Below are 20,120 nucleotides of genomic sequence, written 5' to 3'. Positions count from 1 at the left end.
TTATTGAAAGTGTTTTAGTCAAATATTCCTCCAAACTGTATGATACGTTAATTGCTACAGGCTTAAAAATGGTTTTAGCAAATTGGAAGGATAATTCCTTTCTTAATTCTCACTTTTGGTGGCATTCTGTTTTACAAATACACAAATTTGAATTATCTTTAGCCATCAAAGTTAAAAATTCCTTATATTTTGACAAAGTGTGGTTGCCTTTAAAAACATCTTTCTTTAAACAAGAGTTCTCCATAGTATTTGAGTGTAAATTGCAGATTCTGTTTTGAATATATTTATAACTTGCTTTCCCTTAACCTCCCCTCCTTTACCTCCCTACCTTTCCCTCCTCTGTTACTTATATATTGATATTCTTTGATATGACTATTTGATTATTCCTTGTATTTTCCATCTCATATCCCTGTATCATTATAAATTAATCAAATTTCAAATGGTACCAGATAAACTTTTATTTGACTTTCTAATCTCTATTGCCATTAAAATTATCGTAAATCACTGGAAGGATAATTCATCTCTCTCTTACCAAATGTGGTGGAAATGGGTTATTTTATATAAGAATTATGAATCCAACCTTCGCTGTCATACTTTCCCAAACTCTAGGAAATCATTAAAATGGAAAATGCTAGATACATATATTTTCTAACTTATAATTTGCAAGGCCAGCAATAATCCACTTTTGAGTCTACTACACCTTTATCCTTATATAAAATTCTTTATTACTCATGCTTGGGGTTTTTTGTGCTTTATTTAACTTATATTGTTCTCACAAATGTGACACTTATGTAATCTATTTCATGAATGTTACTCATATTGTTAATATTTGAAACTACAATATTTAAAATGGTATTTTGCTATGTATATTTTTTAAAAATAAGTCTTGGGGCTCCTTCTGCAGAGTGGCGCTGCCGATTAGCGCGTGCTAAATGCAAAGAAGGTCGTGGGAGTTGAATAGGCTTCTTTCAGCGCACGATAATCGGTAGAGCCACATTGTAGAGGGTGCCCTTAGTAGATTTGCATCTAGTGAAATGTTTCTCTCACCTTGGTTGTAATGTGATACAGCTTATTTGTAAAAATAATTAAAAAAAAAAAAAACCTACTCCCCTTGGGCTGGGCTTCCTCCCAGTCACTCCCCCAATCAGTGACACAGGGACTTACTGCTCTTAATAATCCCTACCTAACAGGGTATTACATATGCTACAGCCTCCTAAAGAAATCTGCCTCCATTGACTTTGGGATAGGCCACCCTTGGCATATGTACAGCAACTGAAGAGAATTTGGCTGGTCTTTTCTTGTTGTTTACAATAACGTTCGTTGGATTGTTGTCATTTTGTGTGTGGGTAAAGTCAATTGTGATTCTGTGACTGTTGTAAAGATTGTCACCTGCCTGGCGTCCTCACGTGCTCTAGACAAATATTCCTCCAAACTATATGATACGTTCATTGCTGTAGGCTTTAAAATGGTTTTAACAAATTGGAAGGATAACTCCTTTCTTAATTCTCACTTTTGGTGGCATTCTGTGTCTTACAGATCCACAAATGTAAGCTATCTTTAGCCCTCAAAGTTCGAACTTCCATATATGTTGATAAAGTGTGGCTGCCTTTAACAACCTACCTTTCTTTAAACAAGAGTTCTTCCTATTACTGAAGTGTAAATTGCAGGTTTTGCTTTGAATGCATTCACAAATTGCCTCCCTCCTTTTCCTCCTTCTGTTACCTGTCCACTGATATTCTTTGGTGTGATTACCTGATTATTTCTTGTAATTTGTATTTCCTACCCCTGTTATTAAAATTTAATAAAAAATTTGTAAAAATGAAAAATGTAAAGATTGTCACTACTACTACTATTTAGCATTTCTATAGCGCTACAAGGCGTACGCAGCGCTGCACAAACATAGAAGAAAGACAGTCCCTGCTCAAAGAGCTATGTAATAAAAGTGAGCCAAGTATAGGACAATCAAGCCATTGTGACATCACTGATGAGGTTGGCTCTTATTGGTGGCCTGAGGCATTATGACATCACAATATTAGCTCTGGTTACAAGAGACTACTACTACTACTATTTAGCATTTCTATAGCGCTACAAGGCGTACGCAGCGCTGCACAAACATAGAAGAAAGACAGTCCCTGCTCAAAGAGCTATGTAATAAAAGTGAGCCAAGTATAGGACAATCAAGCCATTGTGACATCACTGATGAGGTTGGCTCTTATTGGTGGCCTGAGGCATTATGACATCACAATATCACCTCTGATTACAAGAGACTACTACTACTACTATTTAGCATTTCTATAGCGCTACAAGGCGTACGCAGCGCTGCACAAACACAGAAGAAAGACAGTCCCTGCTCAAAGAGCTATGTAATAAAAGTGAGCCAAGTATAGGACAATCAAGCCATTGTGACATCACTGATGAGGTTGGCTCTTATTGGTGGCCTGAGGCATTATGACATCACAATATCACCTCTGATTACAAGAGACTACTACTACTACTATTTAGCATTTCTATAGCGCTACAAGGCGTACGCAGCGCTGCACAAACATAGAAGAAAGACAGTCCCTGCTCAAAGAGCTATGTAATAAAAGTGAGCCAAGTATAGGACAATCAAGCCATTGTGACATCACTGATGAGGTTGGCTCTTATTGGTGGACTGAGGCATTATGACATCACAATATTAGCTCTGGTTACAAGAGACTACTACTACTACTATTTAGCATTTCTATAGCGCTACAAGGCGTACGCAGCGCTGCACAAACACAGAAGAAAGACAGTCCCTGCTCAAAGAGCTATGTAATAAAAGTGAGCCAAGTATAGGACAATCAAGCCATTGTGACATCACTGATGAGGTTGGCTCTTATTGGTGGACTGAGGCATTATGACATCACAATATTAGCTCTGGTTACAAGAGACTACTACTACTACTATTTAGCATTTCTATAGCGCTACAAGGCGTACGCAGCGCTGCACAAACATAGAAGAAAGACAGTCCCTGCTCAAAGAGCTTACAATCTAATAGACAAAAAATAAATAAAGTAAGCAAATCAAATCAATTAATGTGAACGGGAAGGAAGAGAGGAGGGTAGGTGGAGGCGAGTGCTTACAAGTGGGGCATTTTTACACAGCGCTGCAGGATGTGGCTCTATTTACATTTCAATGTTTTGACCCTTCTTTAAGGTTTTTTATTAGAAGATATAATCAATTCTGGATTTCCAATTGAATAACACTTAAATTGCAAAGAAAAGAAGGCCTGTCAGTTGAGCGCCCAATCCTTAGTTGCGCAGTCGTCGTCCTTTTGCTTCCGGGTTAGTTAGTGCGCCTGCGCCGTAGCTTCGTTTCCTCTTCCGGGGCCGTTACAGCGCTGTTGACGTCACGTCCGGTGCGTGGGCCGGAAACCAGCCGGGAGGCGCGTTGGCTGCTGCTGCTGTTGCTGGGAGGACGCGATGCCGGAGCTGGCGGTGGAGAAGGTGGTGGTTCACCCGCTGGTGCTGCTCAGTGTGGTGGATCATTTCAACAGGTCAGTACCGGAGCCGGGTCCGACTCACGACTCAGGCCTGGTCCCGCCTCTGCTGACTCATGACAGGGGCCTGGACACATCTCCCTCTGCTTTCCTGCTGCTGACTCACGATGGGGGCTGGGGCAGGAGTAAAGTTATAGGCAAGCTAGGCACTTGCCTAGGGCCCTCTCAGATGCACTAATTCACTGGCAGAAGTGCAACTACAGCCACCAGTCTCCACAGAAGTTTGTCTAGAATCCTTGCATTGGCCCCCTTTGTATTGCCCTGCTTGTACAAGTTTTAAAATCTTCTATATCTTCTTCTATATATATAAAAGGCGACCCCAACGTTCTATGAAGCCTCCAGCCGGAAGTGTGAAGCGCCAGAGATATCCGGTTTCCCCATGAGTGAAGGAAAACAGCACAGCAGGAAATCCCTCTCTCTGTAACAGTGAAGGACTCAGAGGGGGGAGGGGAGACAGATGCCCTCACTCTAACACAAACACAGAACAGCAGGAAACTTAACACTGAAGGACTGGACTCCAAGAGGGGAGGGAGAGAGGGCAGAGAGCAGGGACACACACTCCCACATGCACACTCTGAAGAAAACCTTGCTAGCCCCCGTTTCATTTGCATCAGAAACGGGGCTTTTTTACTAGTCTATATATATATAAAAGGCAAGACCAACGTTCTATGAAGCCTCCAGCCGGAAGTGTGAAGCGCCAGAGATATCCGGTTTCCCCATGAGTGAAGGAAAACAGCACAGCAGGAAATCCCTCTCTCTGTAACAGTGAAGGACTCAGAGGGGGGAGGGGAGACAGATGCCCTCACTCTAACACAAACACAGAACAGCAGGAAACTTAACACTGAAGGACTGGACTCCAAGAGGGGAGGGAGAGAGGGCAGAGAGCAGGGACACACACTCCCACATGCACACTCTGAAGAAAACCTTGCTAGCCCCCGTTTCATTTGCATCAGAAACGGGGCTTTTTTACTAGTCTATATATATATAAAAGGCAAGACCAACGTTCTATGAAGCCTCCAGCCGGAAGTGTGAAGCGCCAGAGATATCCGGTTTCCCCATGAGTGAAGGAAAACAGCACAGCACGAAATCCCTCTCTCTGTAACAGTGAAGGACTCAGAGGGGGGAGGAGAGAGATGCCCTCACTCTCTCTGTATGCATAGACATGTCCCAAACATCAATATGGAGCACAGGTCATAAATAAGTAGTAGTTTGATATCTGGAGATCTAACTGCCTCACACAACCATCAGAACATACAATTGTTCTATCGCAATGAGCGAAATGGTGTGGTGCAAATCCTCATCGGCTCCTCTCATTATTCACCAACTATTCATTACATTCTTATATTTCTTTTTTGTAAACCACATATATGAGTGAGTAATGAGAGGAGCCGATGAGGATTTGCACCACACCATTTCGCTCATTGCGATAGAACAATTGTATGTTCTGATGGTTGTGTGAGGCAGTTAGATCTGATGGTCTCCAGATATCAAACTACTACTTATTTATGACCTGTGCTCCATATTGATGTTTGGGACATGTCTATGCATATTATTCAATAGTCCCCACATCCTCTTCTTTTGGTGTTTTTTTTTGTGAAGAGTCTCACTCTCTCTGTAACACAAACACAGCACAGCAGGAAACTTAACACTGAAGGACTGGACTCAGAGGGGGGAGGGGAGGGAGAGAGGGCAGAGGGCAGGGACAAACACACTCCCACATGCACACTCTGAAGAAAACCTTGCTAGCCCCCCGTTTCATTTGCATCAGAAACGGGGCTTTTTTACTAGTGTTTTATATTACAGTGGGCTCAGTGAGCTTGTTTGCCTAGAGCTTACTAAGGGGTTAATCCAATCATGGTTGAGGCCTGGCTCTGTTCTCGCTCCTCTCCTGCCTCCTGCACTTACATATATTTATATATACAAACACATCCCCTGGAGAGAGCTTCCAGAGCCACTCTACTTAGGTGCTGCTCCTCATTCATTACCAGGGCCTGGCTCTGCCTCTCTCCTGCACTTACACATATGGATATATACAAACACATCCCTCTGCTTGCCTGCTGTTGCCTCATGCTCTGGCTCCAGCTCCCCAAAGCAAGAGCTGACCAAGACTCCTCTGCTTACCAGGCTCGGGCAGATTTAGTCCCTTTTACAGCTTTCCCTGACACACACACACCCCTGAACTTGCTGTTGCTGACTTGGGCCTGGCTCTCCTTTCCCCTCCTACACTTTGTTATATACAGGTAAACCCATCCTCTGGAACGAGAGCTGCATGAGTCCTCGTTCCCCAAAGCAACAGCTGTCCAAGACTCTTCTGCTTACCAGGCTCAGGCAGATTTAGTCCCTTTTACAGATTTCCCTGACACCATGGCTATAATCCACAGCCTCTTCTTTCTCTCTCTCTTTGCTTTTCAGAATAGGTAAAGTTGGCAATCAGAAGCGAGTGGTTGGAGTGTTACTGGGCTCCTGGCACAAAAAAATCTTGGACGTGTCCAACAGTTTTGCAGGTGGGTTTTTTTTCATCATTTCACCTGACTGGTGCTAGTCCCTTTATTTGACCTTGTCTGCACCTAGATTCTGTCATTCTCCTTTACTCATTGTGTATTAACAACCAATCACAGGATGAGTGGTGTAGCCAGCAGGGCTCTTCCAAAAAGAATAAGAGGATGAATGGAGAGTACCAGACCCGATACGGCACTGTGTTTCAGCTAAGTGCCTGCTTCAGGAGCCTAAGGTCAAAACAATCTGTGGTATAACTCGAACATATATAAAAAAAGAAATAAAATGTGTAAAGCACATTGATAGGAAATGTATCTAAATCATTGTAAAATACATAAACTATAATATACATACACACAAATAGATTTTTATAAATGAATATATAAAAAACGGGGGTACGGACTACTTGAAAATATGCACATGTGTATATAGTAACTGTAATGTGTAAAGGATTAAAGCAGATATGATATTAAATATAAATGCATACAAATTCAACATTACAAATGAAAAGCAGGAAATGGTTATGAAGCAGAACAACACACCTTTATATAGTTTTTCAATGTCTGAACTCACATTGCCAGAAAACACGCTGTCTGTAGAAAAGAAAAAGGGACATAAGACAAAACTGTGGGAAAACACTGGGCACGTAAAAAAAAGTGATAGTGCCGGGTTGTGGCTGGGAGACCTGGGGCCTAGAGCTATGCTGGACACATTGTATAGGAGGCACTTACAAAAGGCTAATGGTTAGGACTCCTCCTCTGCGTGTGATATCTTGGAATGTATCGGGGATAAATTCCCCAGTGAAGCGGACCAAGATACTAACATGTCTAAAACACCACCAGGCCTCTATTGCATGTCTGCAGGAGACTAAGTTGTCGGACGAGGAACACCAGAAATTGAAACAACAATGGGTGGGGGAATGTTATTACTCATCGGCCACAGGCCGTAAGGGAGGAGTAGCAGTCCTCATAAAGAGGGGCCTCCCCTGCGAGTCACGGGTAGTGGAAAGAGATAAGGAGGGCAGATACATTTTGATACACATAAATTACATGAGCCAGAATTATTATCTTTGTGGTATTTATGGGCCCAATACCCGTGACCCAAGTTTTTTTCCAACCTTAGTAAAATTAGGACTAAAATATGACACGGCACCATGGATAATAATGGGAGATTTTAATCAAGTGTTAAACCCAGATCTGGACCGATCATCGTCCACGGCTTGGGGGGCAATGGGTAAGGGAAAAGGTTTAGATTATTTATGTGACACGCTAAATCTGGTTGATCCCTGGCGGCTGCTGAACCCTACGCAAAGGGATTACACCCACCTCTCGAGGGTTCACCGGACGTGGTCTCGTATCGACTATATATTGGTATCGGCCCCCTTGTTCTCTGCAGTACACTCTGCGGAGGTGGGACCGATGGCTATTTCAGACCATACGTTAATTTGGATAGATGTGGAATTGGGGCCACCTATTGAACAACATAGGCGATGGAGATTCCCGGCATATTTAGCGGGAGACCCAGATTTCAGGTCTTATTTAGAACAGAAGTGGGATAGTTATATTGAGACCAATATACAGCACCAGGACACACCTGAGTTGTTCTGGGAAACATCCAAAGCAGTGATGAGAGGAGAGATCATTAGTTATGTAGCTGCCAGGAACAAGAGAATATCACAAGGCATTATCCAATTAGAGCGCCAGTACACGCAGGCCAAAAGGAAGCACCAGCAACACCCAACTGACGCCACTTATGAGCACATGATGGCAAATTTAGCAGGGCTTAACACATTGATACATGAACGAACGAAGAAATTTTTATTCAGTAGGCGATATCATTATTTTAAATTTGGCAACAGAAACGGGAAATTATTAGCAAAAATGGTAAAAACATAGACGACTAAAAAACTTATTCACACGTTAACAGCACCAGATGGTACACAGCAACACAAACCTACTGAAATCTTACAACTCTTCACAGACTATTTCAAGAAGCTATATGGGGCAGACCCAGAAGCAGTAGGACCAGCGCCCGGGGACTATTTAGAGGACTCGGGAATGCCACGCCTGCCCCAAGAAATTAGGGACCAGCTTAACGCCCCCATAAGAGCTCAGGAAGTGCAGAAGGTGATTAAGTCCCTTGCAGGAGGCACAAGCCCGGGGATAGATGGGTTCTCCACAGAATACTATAAACTTATGGGACACAGGGTGGGTGGGCCTCTTACACTATACTTTGAGGATGTGGTGGAGTGTGGAGCATGGCCTCTTAGAGTGAATGAGGCCCTAATAACCCTGATACCTAAACCGGGTAAGCCCCCAGAAGCTTTAGAAGCATATAGGCCAATATCTTTATTGAATCTTGATCTCAAAATACTGGCCAGACTCCTAGCAGATAGGCTAGCAAAACACTTACCGTCTTTGATAGGGGATCATCAAGTTGGTTTTGTGAAAGGGAGGCACCCTGGGCTCAATGTCAGGCGAGCCTTGTTAGCGCTAGCACAGAGTCAAGAGCGAAATGATCCGCTCCTACTAGTGAGTCTTGACGCGGAGAAAGCGTTTGACAAAGTCAGCTGGGCATATCTTTTTGAGGTATTGAAATATGTGGGACTAGAGGGCTGGTACCTCAGAGCGATTTTAACATTGTATGCAGCACCCACAGCACGTGTTATAGTAAACAATATGATATCTACACCCTTTCCAATACAAAGAGGAACGCGGCAGGGCTGTCCTCTTTCGCCCCTTCTCTTTTTATTATATTTAGAGCCCCTGCTGCGCTCGGTCAGTAAGAACAAGGAGATTGCAGGAGTAACAATGCCGCAGACTGAAATTAAGGTGCTAGCGCTTGCGGACGATATCCTGCTTACACTTACAAGGCCACAGGGCTCCCTAACGGGATTGTTGGAAACAGTAGAGGAATTTGGATATTACTCAGGATTCAAATTAAATAAACAAAAATCCGTAGCTCTGCCAACTAATGAGACAATAAAGACACAGTGGGAGGGATCCTTCCCGCTGCAATGGGGCACAAAAGCGATTAAATATTTGGGAATATACATTCCAACCCAATTGAATAAGGTACACGCCCTCAATTTGCGACCATTGTGGGATACCACAAAGACAGCTTTACTGATGTGGCAAAAATTACCCCTCTCACTATTGGGGCGGGTAGCGCTATACAATATGATCCTCGTACCTAAGTGGACGTATGTGGTGCAGGTGCTCTCATTGTTTCTAACTCATAAAGAGGAGGTAGACCTCCATAGGATGCTTAAGCGATTTTTGTGGGATGGACGTAGGGCCCGAGTGTCATTCAAACAAACATATCTACCAAAGGACAAGGGAGGATTGGGTGTACTGAGTGTGAAATGGATGTCGGTAGCAGGATGCATGCGACACATAGCGGATTGGTTTAAGGGAACATCACACTTTTCCTTCCCAGAAATGGAATGTACGCTGTTGGGCAACATACATTTTAGCTATTGGTTGCATGTAGGGCTGGGAAGGGGGACACACCCAAAAAATATATTGACACTCTTTAGACCTATGAAAAAAGCGTGGAAATGGATCTGCAAATTATTCCAGTTAAATCCGAAGGTGACCCCATTCTTACCCCTGGGAGGAAACGCAGAGTTTCCAGTGGGCAGCTCCTCAGCTACTTTTGTCACCTGGAGAACAGAGGGCATTTTTTTTCTGTTCCAGATCATGAAGGGGGACGGCACGTTAAGGACAAAGGAGGAGTTGTATAGCCGCCAGGGATTAATGTGTCAGGACTTTCTTGCATACACTCAGCTAAAGCATTATATAAGCTCACTCCCACAACGGTCACTTACTTCCAAAGTGCGCAGCCAGTTGACAGAAATATATGACCTAGAAGCACAGAGGGCGGTACCTCTTAAATATTACCATGCGCAGATTAAAGAGGCACAGGCACCAATACCATATGCTAAATTGGCACAGGAATGGTCACTAGAGCTGGGGCTTCGGGTGAGGGAAATAAACATACAGTCTTGCCTCCAGACATGCTATAAAGAATTTGGGAACACAGATATTAGAGAAACTCAGTATAAATTTTTGATGAGATTGTATGTCTCTCCCCATAGAGCCTATAAGGCAACCCTGCGGCAGAGTGATGACTGTCCGGGATGCACGGGGCAGAAAGCACACTTAGGCCATATGTTTTGGCATTGCCCACCTGTATTAGCCTTTTGGTCCTTATTATGTACACAAGTGTCAAAGATGTGGGGGGTTTTGTGGAATCGACAACCTGGCCTATTGTTTGAGATATATGCAACCAGGGGCAGAAAGAAAACAGGTCTCAAAGCCTTTTTACGGAGAGCGGTGATGATGGGGAAGAAATCTATACTTAAATTGTGGCTCAAGGAGGAAGGACCCTCGATCCAGTTGTGGCGGGCCTACATGCTCTCCTTATGCGCTATGGAGCGAAAAGATCTACCTGATTTAGCATCCCCGAGGGGAGACAAGTTCTTTAAGTGTTGGCAGCCTTTCCTGGATACTCTAACACCCTCGGCACGGAGTAGAGTGCTTAATGGATAGGCATAAGCATACTAGCAGAGCACTACCTGGGAGGAAGGGAAGGTGGGTGGGGGGTGGGGAAGGGTAGGGGGAGAAAGGGAGGGAGAGGGATTAGTTTAAGGGAAGGGGGGAGAAATAACAAAAGGTGTGACAATGTGAGACAAAAGTTACATGAAGGTTGTGAAAATGTTATACTTATTGTGATAAGACTGGAATAACACAATTGTTGATGTCACCAATAAAAGTTTATTTAAAAAAAAAAAAAAAAAAAGTGATAGTCCATATGTGTGGGTGCATGGGAATGTGACATAGTTGGTTAAAAAAAAAAAAAAACAGGGAAAGAAACGTGAGCAAAATGAAGTACTTTGAGTAAAGCTTCACTTCTGCACATAAAGGTTGGACGTTGAAAAAAAAATAAAAGTGCACAGAACAAGTAATACATAAGAGATAATATGTTATAGTTAATCGGAAGCTTTAATACTACAATACTAAAAATGAAAGTATACCAGATGTATGTGGAGAAAAAGCAAAATAACTTCCAGTGTAAGGGAAGGAATAACATATTACAGTGTGCAGTATAGACAGTGGGATAGAGGCAGCAAAGTAAATGAACAACGAACCAGAGATCGTGAAAGCAATGGGCACCAATTACCAGTGAAAAAGAAAAATGAGACTGGAGATATAAGCGCTGTCGAATGCGCTCAAAGTAGAGCAAAACAGAAGAAAAGGCTGCTTTCCACAGTCAGAAAATCATCACAATATGTAAAATGATGACGTGGTCGACCATCAAATCCTACAAAGAATACTTCACAAATCCAGAAACGGAGGAAGAGCAAGTAAAATCAAACTCTTCCCCCCCACCCCCCTCCCGGGAAGCAGAGTGCGGAGCCCTCCTCTTACCAATACTATTTAACCTATTCCCCCTTGCAAGGTCTCTATCCAAACATGGCTTCAACTCCTTCATCCTACGCCAATGACATATCAATCTATATCCCTTTCAAGAATGACCTAACTGAAATCACCTCCATAATCACAAATGACATAAGTAGTATGGAATCTTGGGCATCCACCTTCAAACTGAATAGAGAAAAAAACACCGAACGCTACACCAACATCAACACCACGGGATCATCGCTTCCAGTAGTATACAACCTAAAAATACTAGGAATCACAATAGATCACAACCTATCCCTCGATAGCCAGGCAGCAAACACCACAAAGAAAATCTATACAACACTATTTTCCAAGAGACATGTTCCGCACCCTTGTCCAAACCACGATTCTTACTCAGTGGAATCTACACTGAATGCGAGGACCAAATTCTACAGAAATTACAAACGGCACAAAATACAGCAGCTAGACTCATATTCGGGAAAGAAACGATTCAACTGTGCTAGACCTTTACTCCAAAAATTCCACTGGCTACCCATCAAAGCACACATATCCTTCAAGATCTGCTCTCTGACCTATAGAATAATCTTCGGCCTCTCACCAAAGGCTATATGACCAGTCAGACCTACCAATTTGGAACGCAACCAAAATCCTCACCCTCCACTTCCCTAGATGCCAAGGCCTAAAATATAAATCTACATCCATCACTGGCTTCTCTTATATATGCACCAAACTCTGGAACACTCTACCAAAAAACATAAAATTCATGGATGAGTATCCTTTTGAGAACACCTGAAAGCCCACCTATTCAGACAGTTCCTGTCAGGCAACCCAACGTAGAAAAGCAGATCACTGATAACACACTCCATCATCATGAAAAAGGAGAGAACTAGAGCAAGCCTACAGGATGGTCGGTTCTCTGCTATTCACTCACTGAAATAACTCCATATAGATAGATGTAGGACCACAAACGATGACATAGGTGCACATTGGCCCAACCTATATGGAGTTATTTCAGTGAGTGAATAGCAGAGAGAACCGACTATCCTGTTTTACAGATAAGTCTTCCTGTTTTTTGACTTATTCTATTATTGACAATGGACTTTGAGAAAATCATGGTAGGGTGGACTATTAATGTTCAACGATAGATGACAATGACTGGCAGATATGATGTTTCACACATACTTGAGTCACGTGTAATTTCTGAGCACATCACTTTACACAAAGAAGTTTTTATTTTACATATTTTTGAAGAGTTGATAGTTAATTGATTCCTTGGATATGTGACGACGATTAACTGGCCATGTCAAATCCAGACAAGAGAGAGAGAGTCTGGGACAGAGCCTGGAGGAACTAAGAGTTGTGCAGGTACTGGTGACATTCAGTGCATGAAATGTGTATATCATAGAGGCCATGAAAAGGTGCAAACCATACATATTTCTAGTTTTTATTCTAATATTGCTGGGAGCAGATCTGGAATTGCAACACAGCATTTTTTTCTGGTAACTACTTTTCTAACTATGTAGAAATTTGTGGTTTGACATTTGACCTATGCTAACTTGTGAAAAGTTGCTGGTCAGCAACTAAGAGCCAGATGCTTCTATGACTAAGGACATGTGCAGTATCCAGATAAACAATCAGAAGGAGAAGTAAGTGGTTGTGGGTAAAACTATAGCCTTAGCAAGAGGGTGGAGGGGGCTAGTATGATGACTGTGCATACCAAGGACATAGGTCAACCCATAATGAAAATATGCTTATATATGCATCACAGGCCCTAACTGCCAATATAATAAGGGAATAAATGATAGAATTTGATGGAACATGATTCATAACAGGAAACAGAATATTCTGGAAAGATTCATTAGGTAGGAAGGGTAATTATAATTGATAATGAAGAAAGGAAGAAAAAGGTATTTAAGAGGAAACAGAACTGAGGATGGCGAGCCTCAGTGTGTCCACTAGCAGGTGGACATATTGACAGCTCCCAGGGAAAACACTGTTTTTATTTGCTACATATTATACTGTATTGGGAGTTTCCTCAGCGACCCTCCAGACCGGTCAAGACGCTTGGGTTATGCACGCCTACCAGCAGAGGGAGACTGAGAACACTAAAACCTGCCAACCCCCAAGCAGCCAGTAAATCTCAGTCTCCAACAGAGGGTAGATGTGCAACCTGAGCAGTCAGCCTGGTCTGGTAGGCTTTTTTGTTACAATTTCATTAATTACTGATTGGCTTCTTTGGCAATTTGAATAAACATTTATTATGTCTAATACTTATTTAGTAGCCAGAGTTTTTCTTGCCTGGAATTCTGCCTGGGGGAGTAAAGATTTACTCGAAGCCAAGAGATCTCCAGAAGGTTACTTCTGTCTCAGAGGCAAGACAGAAAGTGAACAAATGCAGTCCTGTCTTTGCCCAGTTATCTGTCTGAGGCCTCGCAACTACCAAATGTGCAGAACACTGCAATGATGGGAGATCACTTGCACGGTCATTTAAGAGTTTGCAACAGGGAAGAAATTCTTACTGGGGCAAACAGACATCCCAAGAAAGACTCTGTGCATATAAAAATCTATATTTCACCACAGATGCCTTCAAAGCATTCTTGTAGCTTGGTCAGGGAAGAGCTGTTTGTAGAGCAGTACCCAATACAATTAACAAAAATTATTTGGCCAAATTTGAAGAACAGGCATTGAGCTTTAACAAATAATAAAAGAAGTATCGTGAAATCCGAGATCAAGTGTTTATTTCAGTAGGATTTATCACAGTAGAGCCTGGATTATTTGAATTTAAATCACTATTCGGCCAAATACAAACGTTTGGTACAGCTGTAGTTCTTTGGTAAGTCCGTGTTGACTGTGTCCCATGAATCCATGCCTCTCCGTATGTTCAGTAATTTTGTTTTTCAGATGTGCTCCTTAAGTGTGGCTTTTCATCAAACCACAATATTTAACGGCTCTAATACTGTCTGTCTAATGATCCGATAAAATCTGTTTTATGCTTGAGACAGTTGTAAAATATTCTTCATTTAAAATCCAGAACCTACATTGATATGTTTAAATCTTTGCTTTGCCAGTTCCCTTTGATGAAGATGAAAAAGATGATTCCGTCTGGTTTCTTGATCATGATTATCTGGAAAACATGTACGGCATGTTTAAGAAAGTGAATGGTAAGTGAGTCTGTGTAAGAATGAGTCTACCCTCCTGTCATCAGATATGTGCCAAGCATGGGACAGTCTCAGACCTTTCAAGAAATTAATCAGGAACAAACTGGCAGGCCAAGACATTTTCCCAAATCTGCTAGTCACTTAATCCTCCATTGCCCCATCTAAAAAATAAGTACCTGTATATAATATGTAAATCGCTTTAATTCTAACCACAGAAAAGCAGTTTATCAAATCCCAACCCTTTCCTTAGTATAGGAACCATTCTTGAGAGATTTAAGTTTCATAGGAGAAGTCTTTGAAGCAATACCAAAATGCAGATTAAAAGCCAAGAGAGATTTTGCATTAATGTGCTTCTTAACTATCGTGTTTAGTTGGAGGCTTAAGACAGCGTGTGAATGTGGTCTCCACTGAATTGTCTTGGATTTTTGTCCTTGATATACATAAGACTACAAGTGTTAAGGTATCGTGATTTTCACTTTTGTCATGAAAGCAGTAAAATAAAGCGTAGTGGATTATTAGATAAGGTTCCCATATTCTTAGATGCTTTATTCCAGTGTTCTTCATTGCAAGGCCTGCAAACCAGTGGCTCCGTTGCTTTTTGTGTTTTCTAAAATGTGTTAACTGTTGCTTTTTAGTGGTAGCACAAGGGGAGTTACATTCAGGTACAGTAGATATATATTTCCCTCTGCCCAGAGGGCTTACTATCAAAATTTTGTACCTTAGAGATTCAACAATTTGGAGTGTTTGCATTCTTGACAGAATGAGGAAGAGGTGATGACCTTCGTGTGGGCCAGTAACAGCAAGGAGGCATGTCAGCTGGTAGAAACAGTGGTGGCAGGGTGATGGGAAAGGAAGGAGGGGAAGAGTAGAAGCAGGGCAAAGGGAAGGAAGGAGGGGAAGAGTGGAGGCAGGGCGAAGGGTAAGGAAGGAGGGGAAGAGTGGAGGCAGGGCGAAGGGTAAGGAAGGAGGGGAAGAGTGGAGGCAGGACATTATGTACCACTGATGTCATCTGATGCCACTGAGGAAATACCTTCAGCATTTGCAAGGATCCAGCTCAACGTTAGAAGCTTCAACAGGGGAGTGTGTGTCTTGAAAGACTCCTACTCTTAGAGGTGCACTGAGGCTTCCCGCGGTAATTTGGGGATGCATGAGCTACCCACGCCCTAAAAGTAAAATGCGTTTTTTGTGCTGGGGGCAGAGTGGGCGTGTTCTGCGCTAATCAGTTAGGTGGTTGTAGGGACTCGTGTGCTAACAGGAAAATTAGCACTTGGCCATTAATACTAAAAATAAGAAATATGGTCATCTTAACCCAGTAGTAAACATGGCCTTGTTTAGTAAAAAGGCTTGTAAGTTTATAACTGAGGTAATGGAGGGTTAAGAGATTCACCCAAGAGCAGCAGTGGGATTTGAACCCTGGTTCTCAGCCTACTGCTCTGGTCATCAGTCAGACTGGATTTTCTTCACTGCCGTGTTGTTGTATAACTGGTTTGTTTGGGGGGTTTTTTCCCCTAATTGATTAGTTTTCCATGTATTGAAGATGTCGTTTGTCCAAAGAAGTGAAAGCACGTACTGCCTGTGTTGGGTACCGGACTTGATTCATCTTGGTGCTCTGAAGTGAGCAAGCAGTTTTCCTGAGCTTACCTTGGTGGTTTCTTTCCGCATGGGTGTGCTGAGATTTGAAATCCGATGTTCGTTTAAGAGCCTATATGGGCCAGTGTATCCATTCTGTTTGTTGGAACACTACATTTACTTATTCAAATACTTCAAAAGGTCGTTTTTTTACATATTTAAAACAAATTCTATGGATTGATGGAGATGATTAAACAGAATGGAGCTGAGGACTCTCTAGCATAAGTTCACATTTGTTTTGGACAACTTTAGACCTCGTGCAATATGTTGGTGTTGAAAAAAGGTCTGTTTAGAGAATCTTCAAATACGGCATTTATGTAACAAACTCCTTTCTCATTCTAGTTTTTTGTTGGTTGCCTCTTTATTGGCTTTTGTGCTTCTGACTATTGACATGAATCTGCTTGGCTTTGTTTTCTGATAGTTTTCTGTTAAAATGACTGGGAGCTTCTGTGCTGCAGCCTGAAATAGGCAGGGAACTGCTTGCGTTTACTTCACAATTGGCAGGGTTTGTTTTTGGCTTGCATGTCTCATTCACGGATTTCTTTAGTCACGTGGCATTATGCAAAGAGAAATCGCTTGACAGTTCTGGGCTTTTGAAATTATTCTTGCTTTTTTCTTTACAGCAAGAGAGAGAATAGTTGGCTGGTACCACACAGGACCCAAACTGCATAAGAATGACATTTCTGTCAATGAGCTCATGAAAAGATACTGTCCCAACTCGGTAAGTTCTGCTGCAGGTCGCTTGTTCCAGCTTGATTGAGGTGCTCTGATTTCCACCCTCCCCTTCTTCCGTTTGTGCTTTTAAATGTGACTTGTTCTTTGGATGTTAGCATGGTGCGGGTGTGTACTCTGGAACTAATTAACATTTTAGTCCTCACTTGTCAGCTTTTGCTGTACGTTATTGTCTTTTAGGACATGGCTGGGACCCATGAAACCAATCCTACGTTTCAGGGTGTTCCAGCAGTTAGAGGTCAGCTGAATTTCGGTTTCAGCACCGAAACCAGACTGAAATCCGGGTTTAGGTTTCTCCCGAAAATGTGTCTGCATTTTTGGCTGAAACTCAAAACTTGACCCCTGCCCTGATCACTCACTCTTCTTTCCCCCTCCCCCACCCGACCACCTGTAGGCCCTCCCCCCTTATTCCTGCCCGGTGTTGCTGCTCTGATGTAGTGGCTCCTGAGACTTCCCACAGCAGTCTCGAGAGACTGTCTCAAGAGGTCCTGGCAGCCATTTTTCCGATTGGAACCAGCACAGACAGGAGTGAGTCTCCCGCCCGTGCTGGTTCCAGTCACAAAATGGCTGTCAGGACCTCCCAGGGCAGTCTCGGCAGCCATTGTGTTGGAGCAGCGGCATGGGGCTCATTCTTGCCCCCGAAGAGGTCACTGTGCCACCAGGGCTTCCTAAAGTAGGCCCAGGGAGGGCCTATTTGTGTGATGGGGAGTGCGGCGAGAGTTAAGGGGCCACCGCCAGGGGGAATATTCGGGTGGTGGGCAGATTCATATAAGATTTCAGTTTCTGTCAAAACCGAGCAGCCAGTTTTGGTTTCAGATTCAATTTTGGCAGAAAGCAAAGATCCTGGGTTTGGTGAGGCTGTATCAGAAAGGTTATCCTAGTTGTGGAGGACAGGTGACTTCATTTGAGCTGTGCTTTGAGAGATGTCTTTTCTCTTCCAGGTGCTAGTAATCATTGATGTAAAACCAAAGGATCTTGGGCTCCCTACAGAAGCCTATATTTCTGTGGAAGAAGTTCATGATGTGAGTTTACTTGTCCATTTCTACCCATCTTAACCTTCCTGATTCCACTCTTTGAGATACAGGATGTGTGTTTGTGTGAAATTATACATCCTGTCAATTTTGAGAAAGATCTCTCCCCTTAGTGGATCACCATATGCATGTAAAATCATGTACAGGGTGAAAAGGTCATGGATTTGATATTCTGCCTTTCTGTGATACAACCAAAGTGGTTTACATTTATTATATACAGGTACTTTCTCTGTCCCTAGTGGGTTCACAATCTAAATTTTTATTATGCCTGGTGCGCAATGAAGGGTTAAGTGACATCAACTAATTATGAAACCCCAACTGGACAATTAAAAAAACAAAATAAAAACGCAGGAGCCTTTTTGAAAGCGTATGAACCTTTTTGTCTTAATTCCCGAGGCAGTGCATTTCATATAACTGGCCCACTACTAAAATAGCCCCACAGGGTGTAGGAATGACAAGCACAGACCTGTCTGAGGAATGTTTAAGAATTTGCTATACTGTACTAATTTAGTAAACCAAAGCAGTTTACAGACTAACAACAAAATAGGAAAGGAGCGAAAAGTCAGTTCATCCTGTTAAGAAACAACGGGATCTTTCACAAACGGAAGAAGACTGGTTCTCATATACAGATTGCAAATTCACGCATTATGAGTGGACAGCGAGAACCCAAACACTGTCTCAAAAAAAGTGTGCAGAAAGCATGAACTGACATAGCTTCTTTGTATAATCTGGGCCTTCTCCTGAAGTAATACCTTACATTTAACCTGGTTTCTTATTGGTAACCAGTGAAGCCCCCTAAGATGGGGAAGGATGCTTGGGATATAAACATCCTTCAAAAATGTGCGCGACAATTTTGTGTTAATTGTAACACTTGCATTTTAGATTGGGTAATCTGACAAAAAATGTTTTAACTGGCCTGGATTACTGTAATATTGAGCGGAAGTGGGCGGTTTTGGCAGATAATTTGATGGAAGGCCAAGGTCTTGCCTCTGATCAAGCCTGGGAAGCACTCTTAACAATGCTAACTGCACTTTAATGGAAGATGAGGCCAAGACCCTTGGCCTTCTCAAAGCTGTCCTGCAGAAAATCCAAAATATGAGGTGCCAAAGACTTAAAACAGCCAAATCCGACAATCCAAGCACCACTTTCAAAAATACACCAGACTCTGCCATAAGCCAGAGAGCTAGATTGTTTCCTAGAATGTAAGAGGGTACCACTTGCTCTATCCAAATACCCTCTCTTCCTCAACCACACCCTCTCAAGGGCCAAGCTGTAAGGCAGAGTGGAGACGGGCCGGGCATTGACACCTGTCCCTGGCTCAACAGGTCCCCTGAGTCCAGTAGCCAAAGAGGAAGGCCTGTCACCAGACGCACCAGTATAACAGCCACCACCCGAACCACCGGTCCCCAATGAAGCCCAATTCTCTGAATGGTTCTGCCCTGGAGAGTCCACAGAGGAAACACATACAGGAAACCTGACGAGTGCCACTTCTATGTCAGGGCATCCTATGCCTTCTGACTTCTAATCCCTTCTCTGACTGACGAAACGGGGAACCTTTTGCATTGTGGATAGACACCATCAATTCTATCACTGAGAACCATATGTGTTCATGATGTGGTGGAAGGCCCTGCATTCCCAGGCTTCACTCCCTTGGATCCAGCACATATCTGCTCAGAAAATCTGCCGGAATGTTTTCTATGCCTGCCATATACCGCAGACAGATCCTCCAGATGATGCTGTGCCCATGACAAGCCACCTCTTCTGCCAATAGCCTACTCTTGGTACCTTCCTGTCAGTTCACATATGCTACCATTGTGGTGTTGTCCAAGATGACTTGATTGGCCTCTCAAAGTAGGTCCAGAAATTAAAGGAGTGCCAGACGAATCGCCTTCATCTCCGGTTGATTGATAAACCGTTGAGCCGCCTCCAGCAATCTTGAATCACAAGGCCCAGACAGTGGGCTCCCCAACCTTTAACGACTGTCCACTGAGGAGGTTTCAAGCTTCTGTCCCCACACAGATTGTGAGACTGTAACTACCAGGCTGTGCCTCACAGAGCCCCCAAGAAGAATTTAAATTTCCAAGGACTTGAAACTATGGTCACCACCTCAAAAAAAAAGAGCTTCCTG

General features: G+C 43.0%; 1 protein-coding gene across 1 annotated transcript in view; it reads left to right on the top strand.

The window, feature by feature from the left end:
* The first annotated feature begins 3,359 nt into the window (after positions 1 to 3,359).
* PSMD7 (proteasome 26S subunit, non-ATPase 7) overlaps positions 3,360 to 20,120 on the top strand; it is a 36,252-nt gene continuing 19,491 nt past the window's right edge. The window contains exons 1-5 of the mRNA XM_030204670.1: positions 3,360 to 3,517; positions 5,933 to 6,024; positions 14,511 to 14,603; positions 16,853 to 16,950; positions 17,903 to 17,983. Of these exons, the coding sequence (XP_030060530.1) occupies positions 3,444 to 3,517; positions 5,933 to 6,024; positions 14,511 to 14,603; positions 16,853 to 16,950; positions 17,903 to 17,983 (438 nt within the window). The 5' untranslated portion in view covers positions 3,360 to 3,443. The remainder of the gene's footprint in view (positions 3,518 to 5,932; positions 6,025 to 14,510; positions 14,604 to 16,852; positions 16,951 to 17,902; positions 17,984 to 20,120) is intronic.

The sequence above is a fragment of the Microcaecilia unicolor genome, chromosome 5 (assembly GCF_901765095.1).
Source record: "Microcaecilia unicolor chromosome 5, aMicUni1.1, whole genome shotgun sequence".
NCBI classification, from domain to species: Eukaryota; Metazoa; Chordata; class Amphibia; order Gymnophiona; family Siphonopidae; genus Microcaecilia; species Microcaecilia unicolor.
The sequence above is the reverse complement of the archived record's forward strand: the minus strand, read 5'-3'. Positions and strand labels throughout refer to the sequence as shown.